We start from the raw sequence: 23,997 nt of genomic DNA, 5'->3' as shown, positions 1-23,997 counted from the left end.
TGACCGTCAGGGCTCAGGTGTTGATTGCCCGGATCTTGTTCTTCCCATTCGGCTGATTCCTCAAGACTTGCCTTTCTCTCTGCAGGTACTTGGCGGTTGCGACTTTCCTAGTGGCCACTTCATGGTTCCCATTTGCCAAGGTACTTACAACTATCCTCAATGTCTGCAATGTTACCTTCTGTTGATACAGTCCTCTCAGTTCTGACTACCTTCTGTCTCTTTGTTAACATCTGACTACACTTTTCCAGTCCAACATTCTGTCATTGCTGTAAATCCTAATGGTGTGGATCAGTGAATGGATGTCTCATTCACTTTGGCATACAACTTGATGTCATCCATGTAGAGAAGGTGGCTGATGTTTGCTCCAGTCTGTTGTCAGTATCAATAGCCAGTCTATTTGATGATCTGGCTGAGGTCTAAGTAGAATAACAGTGGAGACGTGACCTGTGTAATTGGCTTGAAGTTGGTCTCTAGCATTGTTTTCCACATCCCCATTGAATTCCTGATGAAGACTCTTAGGGTCCTGATGATCTTGTACAGTTCTGGACATTTCAGGATCCTTGTGTCTGGCACTGAGTCATAGCCTTTAGTCAATCCAGGCGGTGCACAGGTTAGCCAGTCTGGTCTTACAGCCAGCAAATTCCTGTAGGGAGTTGCCGTAACTATCGGAATGGACACAAGGGAATGAACAAAGAAGTGGGAAAAACTAGAGGGACAAATATATTCACAACCAACTGCACCGCATGTTAAACACCACAAGGTAATTAACACAAATTTGCTGCATGGTGGGATCTGCACTATCTGCAACACAAACTCCACAGCATTTCCAGTATAACCAGTATTTTCTATGTCGGCCTAAATAATTCTGATTTAGTCTGCAGCTCAACATGTTTTCTGTTTGCTCTGGGCTATAATGAGCCAGCCTGACTGGAATCGGGGGCGTAGAATTAGGTAGGGAGAGTAAGGGCATGTCCCTACCAATATCAAATAATGTCCATTATGTCCCTACCAGTCACGGGGCATGGTTAGCAAGGCACGGTAGGGAGCTGTCCCTACCATTATTTGCTCTGCGGGTGTAGCACCACACCAGATGCCGATTTGTGTATGTGCCTATTCATCTTAGCTGCTATGATGCCTAACAGGAATTTCCGTGTTGTCCTGAGGCAGGTTATTGGCTGGTAGTTGGATGGAACCAGATTCTGAGGATCAGGATGGTTCAGCCTTCAGTTAGCCCATCCCGGTGCGTCTCCTCATCATCATTTTGCAATAACAGTTGCTTCTTATGGATGTCGGAACACTGATTCTTTTGATGTTAGTCTGGAAGTTGGCTTTAGAAGAATCCATAGACTCATAAGTCCTACATCCTCTTCATGTAACCCCTTTCATTGTGGTTACATGTGTAGTAGCGTTCCACAGTTCCCTATTCTCGTGCCTTGTCCACTTATGCTGTGTTCCAGTAGCCCACTTATAATCAGTATGGCCTGGTTCCCCAACACCTGATGCAAATCTTAATCCGGGCAACATCCGAGCCAACATGGCTTCAATTATATATCTCTTGCTCATATTCCAAGGTAGGTAAGCATGGGGCCTAGCCTGGGGACCTTTACTAGATGCAAGTCCTGGCCGGGATTCAAGCTGACCTATTGTTCCACAGATGGCAGCGCTGCTATTATTAGTATTATTAGAAGTCTAAATCACATCTGAAATTTAGAGAACAAATTCAATGACAGGAGTTTCTAGTAAATGTTTCACTTACATGAAACCACATATATACAGAAATCTGAGAAATGCAAGTTATTTTATTTATTTGTATTTAATTATTTTTACCAGATTTGACATGTAGCCAGCAAAACAAAGCATTTTGTTCTACAACAAAGAACGCTGCTGCCCAGGAATTCCAGGTGCATGTTTTGTGAAGTGTTCACTCTGAGCTGAAACTAAGCTGGCAGCATACATCAGCAGGTGGTTCAGAGCTAAGCTGGAAGCAAACAGGAAATGTAGGAAGAGAAAAGTAGGTGTAGGATTTGAGAAGAGACAAGTGCCAGAATGAAAACTGAGGAAAAAGAAAAAAAAAGACTGCACATGAGAACTGGAGGTGTAGAGAACAGAGGAAGTGAGGGATAGAAAAGGACAGGGGCAAAGGGGGCTCTTTCACAGGTCATGTATAGTTAATGAGAAGTTCTTCACCATTCAGATCCTGTTTCACTGCAGAACAGCAGAAAAAGCAGACAAGATGGAGAGACTGATGGACACAGATGTGATGGGAGGATGCTCCCTGGGAAACCATTATATTTGACCCTGGAAATCAGAGGTTTTTGGGTCTAATTCCGCTTCATTCTTGCAGAGAAATCTTTGAAAAGAGTGACTTTCCAACAATAGCAGAGGAAATGGAGACCAACATGGATTCTAAACACTGTGCTGACGCCACAATAAGGATTTTATTTCAAAATACCATGTATCTATTTCAGGAACTGCTGTAACATGTTCAATATTTTAAATGTATTTCAGGTATCAGATGTCATATCTAAATACTGTGGACTAAAAAATAATTTCACCTTGAATAATACCATTGTGAGCTTTTTTTTGATATGATCAATCATTCCGTGGGATCATCACTTTCCAAAAATATCTCATTTTGAAACTTACAGTAACTTGTTTGTTTTGTTGCACACAAATATTTTATTAAAATTTCTGGACTTTGCTTTATAAAACCTTCATTAAAAGCATTTTTCACAGCAATCCCTGCAGTTGACCGCACAATAATTGCATATTTATGAACTATAAGCCATCAGAAAACAGATGGTAAATAATAAATAAATTAAGATACAATCCGAGAGTCAGGAATTTTCTTTGCCTCAAAAAACATATATAGTACCAGTCAAAAGTTTGCACACACCTTTTAATTCAGTGGTTTTCATTATTTAAAATTTTTCTGCATTGTAGATCAATACTAAAGTCATCCAAACTGTGAAGAAATACATATGGAATTATTTAGTAAAAAAAACTGTTTAAAAAAAACAAAAACAGAATATTTTTTATATTTTAGATTCTTCAAAGTAGGCACCTCTTGCACAGCTTTGCACATCTTGACATTTTCTCAGTCAGCTTTATGAGGTAGTCACCTGGAATGGCTTTCAGTAACAGCTGTGCCTTATCAAGAGTTAATTTCTTGCCCTCTTAATGTGTTTGAAAACATCAGTTGTGTTGTGATGAGGTAGAGTTGGTATAATAGCCCTATCCATATAATGGCAAGAACTACTCAGGTTAGCAAAAAAAAAAAAAAAATTGACAGTCCATCATTACTTTAAGAAATGAGGGTCAGTCAATCTGAAAAATTTCAAGAACTCTGAAAGTATCCTCAAGGTCAGTCGCAAAGACCATCAAATGTTATGATGAAACTGGATCTCATCAGGACCGCCCCAGGAAAGGAAGACCAAGAGTTACTTTTATTGTACAGGATAAGTTCATCAGAGTTACCAATCTTAGAAACCGCATGTTAACAGCACCCCAGATAAGAGCCCACCTAAATGCTTCACAGAGTTCAAGTAACACACACATCTCAACATCAACTGTTCAGAGAAGACTGTGTGAATCTGGACTTTATGGTTGAATTGCTGCAAAGAAGTCACATATAAGGAAGAACAACAAGAGGAAGAGAATGGCTTGGGCCAAGGAACACAAGGAATGGACATTAGACCAGTGGAAATCTGTCCTTTGGTCTGATGAGTCCAAATTTGGGACTTTTGGTTCCAAATGCCGTGTCTTTGTAAGATGCAAAAAAGGTGAGCGGATGGTTCCTACGTGTGTAGTTCCCATCGTGAAGTATGGAGGAGGAAGTGTGATGTATGGGAATGCTTTGCTGGTGACACTGTTGGTGATTTATTCACAATCCAAGGCACACTTAACCAGCATGGTTACCACACCATTCTGCAGTGACATCCCATCTGGTTTGTGCTTTAGTGGGACCATCATTTGTTTTTCAACAGGACAATGACCCCAAACATACCTCCGGCTATATAAGGGCTACTTGACCAAGGAAAAGGATGATGGAGTGTTGGACCTGGCCTCCACAATCACCTGATCTAAACCCAACTGAGATGGTTTGGGATGAGTTGGACTGCAGAGTGAAGGCAAAGCAGCCAACAAGTGCTCAGCACCTCTGGGAACTGCTTCAAGACTGTTGGAAAACCATTTCAGGTGATTACCTCATGAAGCTGATTTAGAAAATGCCAAGAGTGTGCAAAGCTGTAATCAAAGCAAAAGGTGGCTACTTTGAAGAATCTAAAATCTAAAACATATTTTGGTTTGTTTAACACTTTTAAGTTGACTACAAGTCCCTATGTGTTCCTTTATAGTCTGGATGACTTCAGTATTAATTTACAATGTAGTTGGAATAATTCAAAAGATAAAAACATTGAATGAGAAGGTGTGTCCAAACCTTTGACTGGTACTGTATTTTTTTTTTTAAGTGACATAAAAAATAAAAATAAAAAGTTAGTGTTTCTTTCGTATCCTGACCAACATGAAATTAATTAGTCTAATTAATTAGTCTGATTCTGAAATACATTTCTTGGTAACTTGCAAAAAAAACCCATCAAGACTTCCACATTACCTTGACAGCCACCAATATCTTCTCCTGGTCAGGTGAGAGGTTATAACACTCAGCCAAGAAGACTTTTCCAAAGGCTCCCTCTCCCAGCTCTCTCTTCAGCACAATGTTATGTCTTTTAATATGCTGAACAACTGCAGAATAAGAAGATGAAGAAGAAAAGACTTCATTTTAGGAACACTACAGATCACATGAAGTTAGGGATAGCTCACATTTCTTATTCTTGCTCTGCCATTAAAGAAATCAAACACCTTATTAGACATAAACAATTAGTGCTGTAGTTCTATAAGTTATATAATAACATGACTTTAATATTCCCTTTCTTCCTCAGATAACAATAGAAACCTAGTGCAGTTGTACTTGAGTGTGGTATATTTGCAGTGTACCCATTATGAGCTTCTGCGATGCAGGACAAAAGTATCACCCAAACATTGTCTCCTATCACGCATGAAGACGCATGATAATAAATCCACAAAGTGTAGTCGTAATAAACCTTCCTTCTTTTAAATTGTATTTTCTCCTACACATCACAGCAATGTCTGTTAATGAGTAAAACTGCAGCGTGCACAGCACACAGCCTTGATGAGGCATGAGGTCTGTAATATAAAGTGTTGCTTTTCTTCACTTATTAGTCTGTAATTACACTGTAAGAGCAATGTTCTCATCACTGACTTTCTTTCAGCACTATTACCCAGTAAGTAGCCAATATTTACAAGAATAATTTAATCTATTTTTACTCTTCTCTAAAATGCCCAGTTGTTACTTACTTGTTTTCTGCAGCCTTGTATTTGCCCATACACTAAAGCATCAGCTGAAACTTGTCAGTGATTTTTAAAATAACTTTTACTCACACAACAATTTATCTCTGATAATACGAAGCTGCAGATTTTTCTCCTTTTTGAACAAAAAGCACAGCTGCAGGGCATGCTAACCCCGTGTTTTTCTAAAGAGAAAAGGATGTTAAAATAAATGGTTTCTGTCACTCACAATCCACATACAGATATAGTCCTGTTCTTGGGGGCATCTTTTCATCTCTCATTCATTTTTATTTTGAAGCAAAGAAAAAAAAGGATTATACTGTATGTACTGTATATCTGGGGATTTTTTGTGTTGCATACATATTTTATGTCTTTATGAATCATATAAATGGAACAGTAAACAAGCAAGTTCCTTCTTTTTGTTATATATAATTTCAACTCTGTTTTTAGAGTAATGTACATTTGAAAAACGTGTCTCTCTCTGCTTGTTTCATGTATCTAACCTCTTTGTGCCTTCTGCTCATCCACAGTTGGATCAGAGTCGACAACTCTGCTCTCTGTTGCTAAGTAACTCGTGAATCCACGCCAGCTGATTTCTCAAAAAAAAAATTTGGCATCTCACCAATTATGATACAAGGTTTTATCCTGCAGAATGATTAGCAGTCTGGTGCCCTTACAATAACCTAGTTAAGCCCTATCTTTTGATTGCAAGCCAAAATGTGCAACTGTCTACATGCAAAGAAACACATTATCCTGTAATACCTGCGCTTCTTTAACTCCTGAATATAAAACACACACACACACACACACACACACACACACACACACACACACACACACAGAGAGAGAGAGAAAACACCACGAGCTGAGATTTATGTGCGATGTGATTAAGAGGTGCATTTGAAGAAAAGCTGTCCACTCAGAATATCACATTAAAGCTCAGCTAGACTCTCTGAAGAAGCTGCATTGATCTACACTGTAAGCTACAGAGGTCTACCCTAACCTAATACTATACCAGCAGACAAAGGGAGAAAAGAGAAGCTGGTCTACATAAGCTATTCAAAAGATATTCATCTAATTCCAGGTCAAGAACACACAATATTTTTGTGTTGTGTTCTTGAGTCAGCCAGTGGTACACAGTTATATAGTCATAAATTCTTACCATGACTCAGCAGAGACATATGACAGACTACATGTCATCACCTACAAATCTTCTCTTGCCCTTCTTTGTAACCTTTGTGAGTTACTGGGAAGGAATTGCCAAACAAGAAAACTAAACAAGAATACACATTAAAAGGATGCAAATCATGCCATCTGTCCTGTGTTCAAAAAAGCCTAAAAAGTACAAAAATAAAATGTGGGTGGTGCAAAGAGGACAGTATGTGTTGTCTATCCTTTTTAGACTCTCTTTCAGTTTGATATCTTGTGTGTGAAATATATATTTGAGATCCTGCTGGTCAATGTCACAAAAACACAGTAAAAAGGCCCCCCAAAAATCCCAAAGTGCAGGTCTTTTTGTTGAGACAGTGTGAGGTATTCCCATTTCCTTCACTGAATCCATGAAAAATGCCAACGATAACACAGTTTGACAGACATAAAATTGCATTTTTACACGAACAAGATGACTCTCAAACTGCTATCAGTTTAAAACTTGGTATATGGTGTGCAGTGTGCCCTTAAAAGGTTTGAGCGAACTGGACAAGTGGAGGACAAAAGAAGTGGCGGGCCCTAAAAACTATAACCTATCTACGGGAGATTCACAGTATCTCACAGTATTCACAGTGTAGTCATGTCCCTAAGAAATAGGAAAAAAATACAGCAAAGACCCGACAGAGGACCTGCGAGATGCATGTGGCCCTTCAGATGATCTATCCACTGTTCACTGAAGCCTCATCAGAAATGGTGGAAGGGTGGAACAGTAAGAAAAGGCTGAGGTATGTCAAATTACACAAGAACTGGACTAAAAAAATCTACAGTATGGAAGCACGCCATATGGAGTGATGAATCCAAATTTGAAAGTTTTGATTCAAATCATCATCGGTGTGTACAGAGGAGGACAAAGACAGAGGTACAACAGTAAGTGCCTACAGCTATCTGTAAAACATGGTGGAGGTTTTCTCATGGTTTGGGGTTTGATTCCAGCCAATGTATTTCAGCCAAAGTATATCTGGATATCTGGATAGAATAACACACAATGGAACACTATCAGTCATGGACTGGCCTCCCCAGAGACTGGACCTCAACATTATTGAAGCAGTGTGGGATCATCTCGACAGAGAACAGAAAAAAAAGGTAGCCAACATCGAAAACAAAAAAAGCTTTGAATGTCCTGCGAGAAGCCGAGAGAACTATTCCTGAAGACAAGAAAGCTGACTAAGAGAGTTCAGGCTGTGTTGAAGAATAAAGGTGGTCATACCAAATATTGACTTTCAAACTTGTTAGAATTGTACAGACTCTGTTTTTTTTTTCATATATACTGTTTCTCCATGTCTATTTGCCCATTTGTCAATGAATTCCTGTGTCTATTTTCCAAGCAAGGTAAAAATGAAGAGTGACTCAAGACTTTTACATAATACTGTATGTCTACATGCCACTAATTTGCTGTGCCAAATGCAATTTGAGATAGATTTAAGAAAAAAAGGAACTATGATCTGCAGTAACAAATTTCCAATTTTTTGGTTCTATACAAGATATGTACCCGAACTCTTAACCTGTGACAGCTAAGATAGACTCCAGTCACTCCGTGACCCCAAATTGGATATGCAGTTAGGAAAATGAATGAATGGACAAACAAAAGACTTTTTTCCTTGTGTTGTATGGTTAAACAGAAAAATACTGTGGTCATGTTTGAGGAAAGATTTTAATTTCAGAATAAACTAAACAAGTCATGCACTCTGCTACAATTCACCTTTTAATATTATACTCAGATGACAAGGTTTCCCATGACGGCCTAAAAACCAAGCTGTTGCAACATGTGAAAGATATATTCCGCCAGCAGGTAGTTTGGTATAATTTGGTCAAATAAGTTGTTCCATAAGCACCTGCATATATGCTTAGGGTATGTATATATTTTTTAATTTTGGTGAAATGCATCTACTAAAAATTGAGAAAAGGGTTAGTCACTACGTACCTTCCGCTGTTGCAAATCAGTAGCATGTAAATATAAAATCTAAAGCCGAGTACATAATGTAGAGGTATCAGTGTGAATACAAGTTGAGTGTTTATAAATTATGCTATCATCTGTTAATTATTATCTATTTCTCCTAGAACTTAAAAAACCCCAGCATGTCACAGATCACCACAATTCCCTGTGTAACATGTGCACACAATAAACCCACATCCCTACAAGAAAGCTACCCACCAGCTAATTACCTCACCGCACCATTTTCCTACTGCAGTTGTATAATAAGCATTCATCCATGAAAATGCCTTGCACCACTTCTCCTTAATTAACATCCTCAAATAGCAAATAAATTGATGTTTGCAGGCCAGCGCTTCCCGTACCGCCTTTTCAGGAAGATGTGGTTGTTCTCGCAACATTTCCTGCTGGGTTTTTTTTGTGTCTTTGTTGGTACGATTTCCAGTGTTGGTGCATGTATTTTGCACATATTCAAGAATTAGCATTTATTGTCTATCAAGAGTGTAAAAGAGTAAGTTCTTTTATTTCTAATGGCCATATTTCAATCATGAAATAATTTTGCTTTTCAGCTGCCTTCCTTTTGCCAAGTTTACAATCTGTCTTCCACCTCACTTTCTTTGTTACACTGCGTCTCTACGTGCCGTGCGACATATCGCACCCCTTCTCCTCAATCAGAATCCTTAATTAAGATCTACTAAAATATAATTCGCCATTTACCAGACTTAACACACTTACTCTCTGATGTTTTTCCTAATTAGTACCCATTTTCCATGCTTATCGTATTCACTCATTTTCCCTCATTTACATCCCTCCATCTATTCTCATTATCTTACTCTCACCTTCCTTATTTAGCGTCCCTCTGTTTCGCCATTAATCTCTCCCTGTTGTCATTCCTCTTAGCTGTTTTAATCTCAGTTTTTAATCAACATCCTCTGAACATTAAAACCCAGGCACAGGTTCTTTCCCCGTTCTGTTGCCCCATTATTCTTTTTCCATGAATTGTTTATGACAGGGCTTACAATATTAACATCAAGAAGAATAATATTTCCCATCGACCCCTGCATCTTCCACCTTTTTGCCACCCTTCCCTCATTTTTCCACCACTCTCTCCACATCATTTAGAGCCTTCTCTCACACCTATCCTTCATCAGCATGTTATGAACTCCCAAATAAATTAATGTCTCGGGACATAATTATTCTCCGTTTGCCATCTGCTTCTTATTCCGTTCCTATTCCTCTCATCTGCCCAAATTCTTTCCATTGCGCTGAATGCAGACATAAAACAGCTTGAACAGCTTGGAAAATCTGAGTTCGGTACTTTGAATCGAGCAATGTGATAGGTCAGTGACACAGTCGTGTTTGACAGATGCTTTGAGAAGAGGACAGCCAGAAACATCAAACATTCTTCAAGTTCAGCACGCAAATAATGTCATGACACTGACTTTTCCTGCTGTTCCACTCTGCCTTCTGACTCTGTGCCCTCCTACCAGCAAGCGTAGCTAATTGTGACCTAAATTTTGTGTGTAAGCCTGTGTGTGTGTAAATGGGTGTCTTCAAATACAGTCAGCACATGTTGATTTATGAATAACATTTTCCAGAGTGATGTAAATCCCCCATTCCCCAGATACAAAAAAAAAAGGACTTACTCATATGGAAGTAGTGGCAGAATTGAGATACTGAACACAAAGCTAAGAGGATGCTGTAACAAAGATGATGAAAGAAAAATCACTTTTTCAGGGCTGCTGCTAAGGATATTGATATCAAGTCCTCAGTAATCTCTAATTGAATGTAAATACTACAATGAAAAACTTTTTTTTTTTTGTTTGGTATTTATAATTTTAGCATTATGACCCAGTATGTTTAAATTTGAGTCTTTTAAGGAGTAGTTTGATATTTTAGGAAATATTATTGCTCACTTTTATGCTATGGTAATCTGGAAAGATTCATATTACTCATATCATGTCAGAATAAACAGACTATATACTGTAGAATCAGCACCAGCACTCGGTTAGCTTAGCTTAGCACAAGTTAAATTATAGGACACTGTATAATACTAGAGAGACACCATCAACCGGAACCAAATTCCTTGTGTGTGTAAACATACTTGGCCAAAATAAACCTGATTCTGATTCTGATTCTGATTCACAAAGACTAAGAAAATGAAACAACTAGACTCCAGTTCTCTCTCTGGAATGAGTCTTTTACATTGTGGTTTTAGTATTAATGTACATTACTGAGTTTTGTAGATGTTGGTGGGCACACAGTATGTTTCTGTCATGTCAATTTTGTATTCTTGGCTAATATGAATTTGGGGACGCTGATTCTCATATGTGGATGTGGATTTATATTCATGACATCAGAGCTTATTATATTTTTGTATTTTGATTCAACTGTCATTCTAGAGATAATCTTTATTTTTGTGATTCTGAGTCTTGGTTCTTTTTAAATTAGCGAGTTATGTGTAAGTTAGTCTCTAGTCTCTTTGCTTTGCTTTTGTTAGATTTACTTCTTTCCCCTCTGATTTGTCGATGTCGTTATATGTGGTCGCTCTGTTATCTGTGGAAGCTTGTTTCCACTTGTTTTTTGAGATAATAACCTACATTTTTGACTTATGGATAGCAATTATTTATTTGTCTAGTGGCAGAAACAAGCTCCAACAGTTACCCCTGAATAAGCTAGTAGTTTTCTTTCATGTTTCAGTGTCTCCTTGTTTTAGTATTGGTTGTTCATTTCCTAATTTGCTTTGATAGTTGATTTCTCTTGTGGCTTGCTTTGATTTTTCTTCCTCCCTGTCTAATTGCCCTCACCTGATCCCTCACCCAATCATCCCTCAGTGTATAAATAGGCCTGTCTTCCCCTTACTCTTTGTTACAGCATTTGTTATGTTCTTCTTTATAATCTCCAGTTTTTTCTTCTCACTGCTTAAATTTTGTTTATTTTTGCATTATTTATCAATTATTAAAACTCACCTTCAGTTTATTTGTTCTTTATCCTGTTGGGTCCTGCATGTGGGTGTTCACCATACTCTGACAGTTTCTTGGACGCAGCCAGGTTAGCTGTTTCCTCCTGTTTTTATGCTAACACAAGCTAACTGTCTGCTTGCGCCACCTTAATATTTATCATCAGTCTTTTATATGTGGTAGTATGACTCTGTTTTAGGATTCTGTACATTAGAGGAAATGACTACAAGCACCAGCAATCAGTTGGTTTAGTTGATTTACTGGGTTTGCAGCCTGAGCTGTGGCCCCTAGTTCAATTATTTTTAAAATTTCAAAAACATTTTTCGTAGCCATTTTCGCCATGTTCACCATGTTAGTCTTGGCATGGCTCAGCACCTTATTCCTGCTTCTTGCCTCAGCTACACCTGTGATCCATTCTCTAATCAAGCTCTGCAGCTCATATGCCTGAGTCTATGCTCCATTCCCTGCCAGATTTTTGCCAGCCTGGTAGTAACACATTGGACATGCCTAGCTTTTGTATTCACTTGATCTTGTTTGAAGCCATGTTAAGTGTATGCCCCCTCTGTCTCGGGTTCACTGCCAGTTTGCCTTGCGGTGCTCAATCTGCCACAACGTGTCAGCCTGCCACTCGTCAGTCAAGCCAACTCAGCAGCTCCTAGTCACCTTCAAGGAACTCCAGCCTGGCTCTCAACCATTCAGCTCTAGTCTTCAGTAAAACAATCTTGTGCATGGTTATCTGCCTGGCCTGATTTCTGTTTTATTGTCCAAAGGAATTAATTGCACTTAGCAAAGGCTTTTCCCGATAGAATAGAATTTCCAAATTATATCCAGAGAGGTTTAGTGGAAAGATATATGTAATATGATAGTAAATGTAGGGAGAATACACACATTTATTCAAAAGTATCAGTATTATTTTGGTTTTAAGTTTATGTATATACAGTATGAGGGATTAGTAAAAGATAAACACAACAGTTACCACCTACCACAAACATTACAAAGCTCTGTCGTAATGTTTGTGACATTCTTTCCAACAATGCAAACTCTTCTAATATCATTATTTTTAATGAGGTGCTCACTTAAGAAAACAGTTGCACAGCCAAAGCTTTGCAGCACACTAGCATTTCCTATAATTACATGTGGATCCATCATCTCAGCAGCGTAATTGTTGCTTTATTGCTGAAAGAGGCCTGTGTGATCATTTAAGCAGAGACGTGTACCTGCTGCTGATTCCTCCTGCATTCAATATTACAGGACACAAGCTGGTTAAGACCTCTGTTTAAAAAGAGTTCAGTTCCTGGCATTCAACTATGTGCCACTTTGCCAAACTGTCTGCATCAAAGGCTATTGTACGGGTCTGAAAAGGCAGAGTGCCAAATAATCGGTCAAATACTTTTAGTATTTATGCAGCCTGTCTGTGAGTCAAAGACATGCACAGTGTAATAGTTGTAATGGCTGCAATATATAAAAACACACATGCAGGCGCATGCACATTCACAGCAGTATGTTATTGACTTTCATTGATCCTGAGCGCTTTTATTCTTCGTCATTTGGCTATAAATCCCAGTCAGTCTTTTAGTTATAATGTGGGACCGAAGAGGTCGACCTCCAGTCCGCCATTATTATACAACCTAAACCTTGCTCTCAAAAAAAGGAACACACACACACACACACACGCACACACACACACACACACACACACACACAGGCCCATAATTTACTGCAACACAAGGCCAAAGCCTGGAGAAGCTTTTATAACTTGCCAATAATCATAATGTCATGTTGATAGACCAGGTCAATATCCTTGTGCATTTTCTGTCTGCCTATTTGTCTGTTGCTCTCTTTGTCTCTCCTTCTGTTCTTCTCTAAGCTTTCAAGCTTTCATGTTTGTCACTTTCGCCTTCACACTTTGTTTTAATCATAATTTTGCTTGTCCATTTTCCTCACTTTCTTGTCTGACTGGACAAATTGGGGCTTATCACACTCAGAAAAATCTACATCAGCCACTTGTGACTCACGAGCTCGAGCATGATTTGGTTCTTTTTCACGCAGGTATGTGTATGAGTCATCCATGGAAGTCTTGAATTTATGAATGGTTGTGTGCCTAACATATGCTGTCAACAGTCACACACAAACATGCATATAATTAGACTTTCTATTTTCGCACTTTTCCCTCAGGTCTTACGGTTTATCAGCAGCAGCTCCATGGTCACTGACATGACAGCAAAGAAAGCTGGATACATACCTAACTTGTAATGTTCCATTTTAAATTATTTGCCAGTTAATTTGTTTACATGTTAAAGATAAGTGCATTTTTTGTTTTTGTTTTTGTTTTTCTACTTACACGTGTCAGTCTTGAGCAGGCTGTTTGTGCTTCTGAAGTACTGAGGATTTTCAATCACTGGGATCTTGGTCATGCCGATGATTACCGCGTCAGGGCCCATCTCTGAGGATGAAGGAGTGTTGCTGCCATTGGAGACGTGGTGAAGAGGAGAGGCCGAGTCATCATCATTGCTGATCACAGAAGATGGTCCTAAGTAGCAGAGAAATGGGGATAAGCGCTGATTGAAAAACATTTCACCTATCTAAACAGTATGAGGATGAAAGAGGAGTAATTAAAGCTGTTATTGGCAGGCAGCGAGGAGATAAAATCCCACACAGACACCTAAACTGTCCTAACATTGGAACTCTACCGAGCTCACTCAAGCTCTTTTTTTTCTGTTTTTCGTGCAGCTATTTCTTGGTGGACAAGCAACATGAATGCCTTCAAGAAAAGATTGCCTCAAAGTGTGCACTATTATCCCCATTTGAACCATTATCAAGTCTCAGCCCTTACTTTGGCTGAAGCCTTTTCACCTTGTGTCTGACTGTTCTGGCTGTTCAGAACAGCAATAAAGAAGTTTGCCATCAGATGTGATTAACACACACATCACTGCAGCTCCTTTGTTTCAAGCATACCTCTGCCTGTGATTACAGAGCTATTCACAACTCTAGTTCAGGTTGACTTCAGCACACATTCAGTAAACTCTCCCCTGATATAAACAGAGGGCCCCAGGGAAAAAGGTGAATTGGATTCAACATTTGTGGCATCTAAGTACATAATTGCTTCTGTACACTTTGTAAATTAGGTTTTAATATGAAAAATGTGATTTTTGCCTCATAATTCACATCTCACTGACACCCAGAACAAGCACACAACTACAGCATCTTGTATTTTTAAATGCAGGAGCTGTTTCTAGTCCGAGTCCCCGCTGATTGAATTTCAGACAGCCTTCTGAAACAGAGCTCCTCAGGGAAAAAAAAGCCTGTTTACTGCATCTCCTGCCATGACACTGATGCAAGTAAGCAATGTCAGGACTAACCTGCCACACCCAACATCAATATTTTGCCAGGTAGGAAGAGGGTGGAGGTACACATGGCAGACCACATGAGCCCCTCTGCCAGAAATGAGCCTTTTAATCTTAATGTGGAACAGAACTGTACGAGATTAAAAGGCAAGAGTGAGCATGCTAGGAAGTATGGATGAGGAGCAGAAGCAGCAGCTCCTGTAGAGTTAACTTTGGTCATTTTGTCTGACTGAAAACAAATTTGCACATTTCTGCATGTGGAAAATGAGTAACTAAGCCTGTAAGTGCCCCATTAGGGGACCAAAATGGGAAAATACCATTAGGTACTTCATCAGCAGTAGTTGTTTTCTTTGCGTCTGTTTGAAAACTTTTTATTTATTATTAGGTAAGGTTCTGCAGCATTTAATGATGAAGTCGAGGAAAGATGGCTAATATAAAATATATTTCTCCAGAGCTGTAAGGTAACTGAGGAACTTAATATACGCCTTAAAAAGTAGCAATGTAGGATCCTGGTGGAGCATTAAAAAAACAAAAAAAACAAAAACGTAAAATCCAGACACAGTGATGGTACTATTATCTCATTAAAATAAAAGTCTCAGGAGAATAAGCTTTCTCTTTCACACAACTCACATTTTTGAAAAGCAAAAGATGCAGCATTAACATGAATTAACTGAAAACAAAGCAGAGGTGGGGTGGCATGAGTCAGACATGGAGCCCAACCCTTTCACAGAAAAATGGTTTGTTTTGGCAGCAGAATGGAGGTGTTATTAGTTTCTAATTAGGGCCGTGAAAACAGTCCAGGAGGTTTATCTGTGACAGTAAACCTTCACCACATTGCTGCTAATTTTCTGTACGCATACACTGAGTGCCAAAGCAAACAATAGCTTCTTTTTTTTTTTCTTCTCACACAGACTGTAGCACTAAACAGCAGCTACATTTGCAAGTACCTACAGGTACTGATATTCACTCTCTGCCCCCCCCCACACACACACACACCTTTAACCCCTCTATCTGTACCCTTAACTGTCACCACAGTGCTTAATACTTGACCATACATACAATATGACCGTACAGTATAAACACTGTGACATCTAACTCAATCCAACACCACAGCTTTGCCATCATAATTTATATATTTTCAGTTTTTACTGACTCGAAACAAGAAGAACAATTCAATTTATTGTGGTGTACTGACCTGAACACTATGTAACATTTATCTGTGCACTGGTAACATTTATCTGTGCACTGGTAACATTTGTCTATGCACTGGTAACATTTATCTATACATTTGTAACAATTATCTATGCACTGGTAACATTTGTCTATGCACTGGTAACATTTATCTATACATTTGTAACAATTATCTATGCACTGGTAACATTTGTCTATGCACTGGTAACATTTATCTGTGAATTGGTAACATTTTGTCCACTTAGAATTAGAAGGTTCTATCTACGTTCTGACCAGTTTTGAGATATTGAGCTTTAAAGTTTTTGCACTCTGTATAGCAAAAATTACACATGGAATAAGTCTTGTTCACACATGATTATGAAACACATCTTATATGTATTCTAAATCAGTAATATCAAAATCCTATTAAATGTGCAAATGGGTTTTTTTTGGGGGGGGGGGGTTGAACAAGTATAATGCAGATAGAACCTTCTAATTCTAAAAACTCCTTTTTTGTTTGGAATTATAATGTTCTATCTGCAAAATGTGATAACTACTACTGATTTTCAAGGAATGAAAAATAGTTAACTTATAGTAAGTTTTAAACCATAAAATTATAGATATAATAGAGTCTCCACAAGTATGGTTAAATCAAATTTAATGAATTCTGTGACATTTTTTAAAATTTCTTCTTTCATGGCAAACTGTTTTTACGGACACATTTCCATTCCCTTTACTAGAAGAAGATGATGCTTGACAAAGTTTTATCTTTGAATGTTTCAATGCTACAACATCTCCATCCATCCATTCTCTTCCGCTTATTCTGTTCAGGGCCGTGGGGGACCTATACACCCTGTATAGGTCACCGGCCTGTTGCAGGGCTAACACAGAGAGACAGACAACCTTTCACACCTATGGGCAATTTAGAGTGACCAGTTAACCTAACCCCAGTAACTGCGTGGCTTTGGACTGTGGGAGGAACCCCACACAGACACGGGGAAAACATGAAAACTCCACACAGAGAGACCCAGGCCAAGGTGGAATTGAACCCAGACCTAGATGTCAATCTAGCTGTGAAGCAGTAGTGTTAACCACCATGCCGCCTTGCGGCACAACATTTATTACACAATTTTAAAATTGTACAATAAAAAAAAAAAAAAATCTAACTTTTCATTAAACTCATGTTGGCAGACTGAGCCCTCTTTTTTCCCATCCTTTATTTTTCCAAAGTTTTCTTAAGATAACTCAACATATAATTATATGAAAACCAACAAGTAAAAATAAAATTTATAATAATTAAATAGAACAAAATAAACATTTGATATAAATTTAGGAGGCGTATACAAACTCAAATTTCAATAAAATTTGTACAGAGAGCCAAACAAATTCTGGATAATTTACCATGTTTTTTTTCCCCATTTAGCCTAGATCTTTTTAAATTTTACAAGCTGCAATCTACCTGAAAAAGCATTCTTTAAAATTCTGAAAAACATTTAGATTCTGAGTCCATGTCCACTGAGTACAAAAATCCAAATAAAAACTCATCCTACTTAAAAGGTAGATTTTTTAAACTTGGATCTTTAATTAAAATCATTCTGCTATAAAGATGTCACTGACAATGAACTGTTTTCTTTCGGTTGTATTTATTCAGGAAAAATGTAACAATTTCTTTGCCGTCCCTTTTCTGGTGTTTTTTTCTTTTACTTGCTCTTCTGGAGTTTGATGACAGAAATAAAAATAGACAGAGCTCATTAGCATGGTACCACTGCTAGATCATAGAATATATTAAAATCTGAAGTCATTCTTCAATCAATAATATTTTATACGTGAGGTAACTTATATTATGACCTTTGACTATTCTCAATATTACCAACTACACTGTTTGTTTTTTAGCACTGACCACAGACAATACAAAACTAGTGTTAGCTCGCTAGCTTCGTAGCTAACAGTGCAAAGAAACAGCTCAGTGCAATCTAAAAAAAAAGAAATCAAAAGTTAAGAATTTTCCTGCCATTAGTACTTCTGTCTGTTCAAATACTCAAGCTTTAGATGTCTTGTAAAGAGCCCCAGCTTACCATGAAACATTTTCTCTAGCATCTCCTCTGCTCCTTTGCTTGACATTGGGCACCAACATTACAAAAAAGAAGCAGCCTGATTGGCTCTCGTGTGAACATTTCAAGTGCCTATTGGTTCACAGATAGAACCTTATAGTACCAAGTTAAAGCTTGATTTTGCAGATAGAACCTTATTATTTTGTGAATAAAACACCCAAAAATATATATATTTGAAAAAAATCTCTTACATATTGTTCATAAGTGGTCAGCAAATAAGTATATGACAATAACTCAGTTTCTTCAAAAATGTCAGAACCTTATAATTCTAAGGGGACGATTTATCTGTGTATTGGTATCATTTATCTGTGCACTGTGCATTGGTAACATTTATCTGTGCACTGGTAACAATTATCTGTGCACTGGTAATATTTATCTGTGAATTGGTAACATTTATCTGTGCACTGGTAACATTTATCTGTGCACTGTGCATTGGTAACATTTATATGTGCACTGGTAACATTTATCTGTGCATTGGTAACATTTATCGGTGCATTGTTATCACTTATCTGTGCACTGTGCATTGGTAACATTTATCTGTGCACTGGTAACAATTATCTGTGCACTGGTAACATTTATCTGTGCATTGGTAACATTTATCTGTGCACTGGTAATATTTATCTGTGAATTGGTAACATTTATCTGTGCACTGGTAACATTTATCTGTGCACTGGTATCATTTATCAGTGCACTGTGCATTGGTAACATTTATCTGTGCACTGGTATCATTTATCTGTGCACTGTGCATTGGTAACATTTATCTGTGCACTGGTAACATTTATCTGTGCACTGGTAACATTTATCTGTGCACTGTGCATTGGTAAAATTGATCTGTGCACTGGTAACATTTATCTGTGCACTGGTAATATTTATCTGTGTATTGGTAACAATTATCTGTGCACTGGTAACAATTATCTGTGCACTTGTAACATTTATCTTTGCACTGGCAACATTTATCTTTGCACTGGTAACATTTATCTGTGCACTGGCAACTATGCACTGGTAACAGTTATGTATGCACTGGTAACATTTATCTGTGATCAAGCCAGTTTGCCCACATCCTACAATTATAAAACATATACATATGTAAATGATACATGCAATCATATAAGTGTACACAACACTATTTTTCCAAGAAACATTTGAAAAATAAGAAAGTAAAAGATAAAATAGCATTTTTTTAATGCTTTTCTCAGAGTATTTATGGATCTGTCAGGTTTCCGATATGCCCCCCCACCCCCAAATAGGAAACTCATTCCTACGCCCCTGACTAAAGGCATTCCTGGTCACTGTGATTGCTCATCCTGGTGAAACCAACAATGGAGCAATTCAGTTTTAAGTCAAGTAATCGGGAAGATAAGATGTCTTTGTTCTGTGTTAGTATTTGCTCCAAAGTTTATCTGACAATAACGTGCACCTTCAGCAGAATGAGTTACTATATTCTCCTCTTTGTACTGCTATTCTTCTACTGCAGCTCAACCTGCTATGAAAATAGTCTGCAAATTTTGTGCTAAATCAACTGTAATTTTGTAAGGAGCCCATTTGATGTTTCTAAGGCAGAGTGCCACGGCCTCTCTGTGGCTCAGTTATTTTGACACAAATAACATATACTGTAGTATGGGAATTGCTTTTGCAAGCAATCTCTTTATGTCCAGGATAGGAAGAACATATACAGTATAGCATACAGTCACCAGCTTTATTTTGCTGTATATGGTACAGCAAAATAAAGCTTGTTTGACTGCTTGTTAATGTAAATATCTAATCAGCCAATCATATGGCAGTAACTCAATGTATTTAGGCATGTAGACACAGTCAAGACGACCTGTTGATGTTCAAAGTGAGCATCTGAATGGGGAAGAAAGGAGATTTAAGTGGCTTTGAGCATGGTTGTTGGTGCCACACGGGCTGGTCTGAGTATTTTAGAAATATCTGATCTAATGGGATTTTCCCACTTAACCATCTTTAGGGTTTACAGAGAATGGTCCGAAAAGTGAAAATACCCAGTGAGCAGCAATTATGTGGGAGAAAATGCCTTGTCGCTGCTAGAAATGAGAAACAGAAGGCAAAAGTAACTCAAATAACCACTCATAACCAAGATATGCAGAAGAGCATTTCTGAATGCACAACACGTCAATGCCAGAAACAGTTGGGCTACAGTAAGACGAGATCACTGGTCTGATGAGTCTTAATTTCTGCTACAACAGAAACAACATGACAGCATGGATCCATCCTGCATTGTATTCAAAGTTCAGGCTGCTGGTGGTGATGTAATGGTGTGGGGGATATTTTCTTGGCACACTTTTGGCCCCTTAGTACCAAATTAGTATTGTTTAAACACCACAGCTGACCTAAGTATTGTTGTCTGTTACTTGTTGACCACAGTGTGCTCATCTTCTGATGCCTGCCACAGGCAGGATAGCGCGCCATATCACAAAGCTCATGACAGTGAGCTCACTGTACTCAACCCTCCACAGTCACCTGATCTCAGTCCAATAAAGCACCTTTGGGATGTGGTGGAACAGCTGATTTCCATCATGAATTTGCAGCCGACAAATCTGTGTGATGCTATCATGTCAATATGGACCAAAATCTCTGAGGAAGGTTGCCAGCATCATGTTGAACCTATGCCATTAAGAATTAAGATAGATCTGAAGTAGAAAAAGGGGGTCCAACCCAGCAGTAGCACAATTTACCTAATAAAGTGGCCAGTGAGTGCATATATTTTTTAAGATTTAGATATCTTTCTCAGTTTTTAAATAATTATAAGTGCTTCTTAAATCACTGAAACAATGACTTCCTGTCATGTCAGCAGCCATCCCACTGAGAGCACTTTACTGCAGTTTATCCCAGCTTCAAGAGCTTTCTGTTCTTTGTTTTGGGTAGTTGATCCTTCTGGGACAGTGCCAACAGTTTTCATAAATCTTAAATAAAATACTATGGAGCCACTCATGAGTGGAAAAACGTACGCGTACAAAGTCACAAAGTTTGCCACAGTGGTGATATTTTCCCATGGGCCACATTTTAAACAGGTGCAAGGCTATAACTCCTACACCTTTTTCTCTCCATTAATGTTTTATTTTAATTTTTTTAGTAATCACACTCAGGTGTACATAATTGCAGATGCTATCATGCTGTCACATTGGCACGTAACAAAGACTCAAATGGTAAAGAACAAAATGCCTTAATGATAAGTGGCAATGATGCAAATGATGCCAATCACTCAGGTACATGAAGAGGACAGCAAATTAGTGCTTTTCAGTTCATTGTCCTGCAAATACAGAAATGAAGGCTGGTGAGTGATCAGCTTCATGCTTCTAGCTGTGCAATTTCATCTTATGTATGCCTTTTTACTGAATTACAGGTGAGAACAATGCAAAGTGTGTGTGCATATGTGTACACATAAGGCTCTCTTAAGCAGGATAATTGGATGCTTCCATGCAGTCTCGGTCTTTCATCAGCTCATCAACCTCGTGTCAGTAGAAGGAAAATAACCCCACAGACGAGTCAGAGCATGGATTTCATCATAGACAGGGTAGGATTATAGCTACACACACACGCGCACACACAGGTAATTCTTCTCTAGGTCTCTTTGAGACAAGCGCACAAGCCTGAAAACATTGCATTATGACTTGAGATTGATTTCCCACGAGCACAAAACACAGTAGTAGTTTTCCCTCTCATGTGGCCGGCTCTGCTGCATTATAATACTGGTTGACACCGCTCATTTCCTCTGTCCCTGGCCTCGTATCAGGCTCTAGTGCTGTTGACAGGACTAGATTGAGAGCACGAAGCTGAGAGTAAGTTTGTGTGTGTGTGTGTGTGTGTGTTGGTGACTCGTGAAGAATGAAAAGGCCTTGAGAGAGAAAAAGAATGAGAGTGAGAGCACAATAGTTTGTTTTTCTGTGTGTGGAGAGTTTATATGTGCTGTAAATGTGTGTGTGTTGGCTGTGATGTCTGGCAGCTTCTTTCTGTGTCCCGAGCCAGACTTGTAAGCTAATGTGTCACTTTCAGTAAGCGGGCCACAAAGAGTGATGGTGGACAGTGAAAGGGGTGAAAAACCAATGTTGTACAATATTTGGAGTGAATTAAAAAGTTTTACTGAACTCATTTGGATTAAATGGTTTTTGTTTTACAACCACAAATCAGTGTTGCCTTGCAGAATATCTCCCAAGGTCAACTTTTACTGCTTTTAATTTAACTGTATTATTATCAGTGGTAGGGTACACTGAATTTATTTTGTAATATTTAAAAGATAATTTTCAAAATACTTAAAATTGGTTTCTAGTCTTTGAGCAAAACAAAGATTATGTAAATTGAATTTTAAATTTGAATTTTAAATCTAAATTTGAATTTAATTCAGTTTTTCTGAAAACTTACAAATCAACCAAAACCATAACTGTGTTTGCCAAAACTGAAAGAAATCAAGAGACACTAAACATTTATTTCATAAATGTAGAAAGTTCAAAGATTAACATGACTGTCAAAAAACACAGTCGAAACTCTCACAACAGTAACTCTGAATCCTCTTCCTAAAAAGAAGCCTGGTACTCAGATACTTCAGTTAGTACACATTTACTTACTTGCATGCTGTGTGAATTTTGACAAGGTGGCATCTAAAAGTCCAACAGTCACTCTGAACACATTGCAGCATTTCACCTTGATTGTAAAGATAGCTGGCAAATTTTGCAAAAACATAGCACTTGTCAAGCCTCTAGCTACACATTGAATTCAGTTTAACATGCATAGATGCCAAACACCGCCACACTCGTAACAATCATTCGTTATAAAAATATGCCCGCATTGGCTAACTAGTAAACTAGGGAATTTGCAGTACTGAAAAGTGGGTTGATGGTCTCTTACCTTCTGGTACCACAACAAGATATGCATTATGGACAAAAGTACTGGGGCGCCTCCTCTTTACAGCTACAGGACCTGCTTGACCATAGAAACCATGCCATGAAGCTCCCAGTGCACAGTTTAATGCCAGAGGAGGTTTGAAACTCCATAACTGCAGTTATTGAGTCAGCAGAGTGTTGGTGACTTTTACCACTACGTGCCTCAGCTTTACTTTTTCTGGTCTGTCACTTCACTGTAAAAAAATTTTTTTTGAGAAAATTGTTTTTAAAAAATAAACGCAAAGTGATTCAGTATCTTTTTGAAATTTCTCAGTTTGTGACTGATTTACACATTTAGACAAGAGAGCTGTGCAATTTCATCTTTCATCTGGCAGCCTGAAAATTACAATATTCCTGTGAGGTTAACAATAAAATTGCAGCATCAGTAACATGTATTTCTGGCTTCAAAAACACAGGAATTCTTGTCGAGTAAAAAAAAAAAAAAAAAAGTTTAAGCAACATTAAACTCTGCCTTAACAACTTTCAGCTGCTCCTTTTGTTTTCTAAGGGGTCACCACCACAGATGGATCTGCATATTTTGTTTGGCACAGATTTTTAAACAGATTTCATGCCCATCTTCACTCAACAAGGTTGGGATTGTGTTTTCTTCTGGCTGCAAACTATAGCAGGATAGCGTAGTTCCCCTGCTGACCCCAAGATTGGATAAATGAGAGGGTTGTGTCAAGAAAGGCATCTGGTGTAAAAATCTGTGCCAAATCAAATATGCAGATCCATCTGCTTTTTGAAATACATGCCACAGAAACTAGAATTTTATTGTTAACTCCAAAGGAATATTTTAACTAGGTGAAGAAGAAAATTCAAGTTGCCAGGGGTTTTGTTCTTTATGAAGTTAACAAATTAGTCACAATTTAAGAAAATTAAAAACTCAATCGAATCACATCTTGCTATTTTGAGTTTTCTCGACTTTTTATTTATTCATTTATTTATTTTAAGGGGCTGAGTTGCTGTAGTTCTTAATCATTTCCACTTTGCATTAATACCACTTACGGC

General features: G+C 38.2%; 1 protein-coding gene across 1 annotated transcript in view; it reads right to left on the bottom strand.

Moving 5' to 3' along the window:
* Positions 1 to 23,997, bottom strand: part of ntrk2a (neurotrophic tyrosine kinase, receptor, type 2a) — a 104,003-nt gene that overhangs the window by 20,720 nt on the left and 59,286 nt on the right. The window contains exons 10-11 of the mRNA XM_030738185.1: positions 13,808 to 13,996; positions 4,613 to 4,743 (exon numbers count right to left, since the gene is read on the bottom strand). Of these exons, the coding sequence (XP_030594045.1) occupies positions 4,613 to 4,743; positions 13,808 to 13,996 (320 nt within the window). The remainder of the gene's footprint in view (positions 1 to 4,612; positions 4,744 to 13,807; positions 13,997 to 23,997) is intronic.

Source organism: Archocentrus centrarchus, chromosome 9 (assembly GCF_007364275.1).
Source record: "Archocentrus centrarchus isolate MPI-CPG fArcCen1 chromosome 9, fArcCen1, whole genome shotgun sequence".
Lineage (NCBI taxonomy): Eukaryota > Metazoa > Chordata > Actinopteri > Cichliformes > Cichlidae > Archocentrus > Archocentrus centrarchus.
Note: the sequence above shows the minus strand (reverse complement) of the source record. Positions and strands in the feature narration are given on the sequence as shown.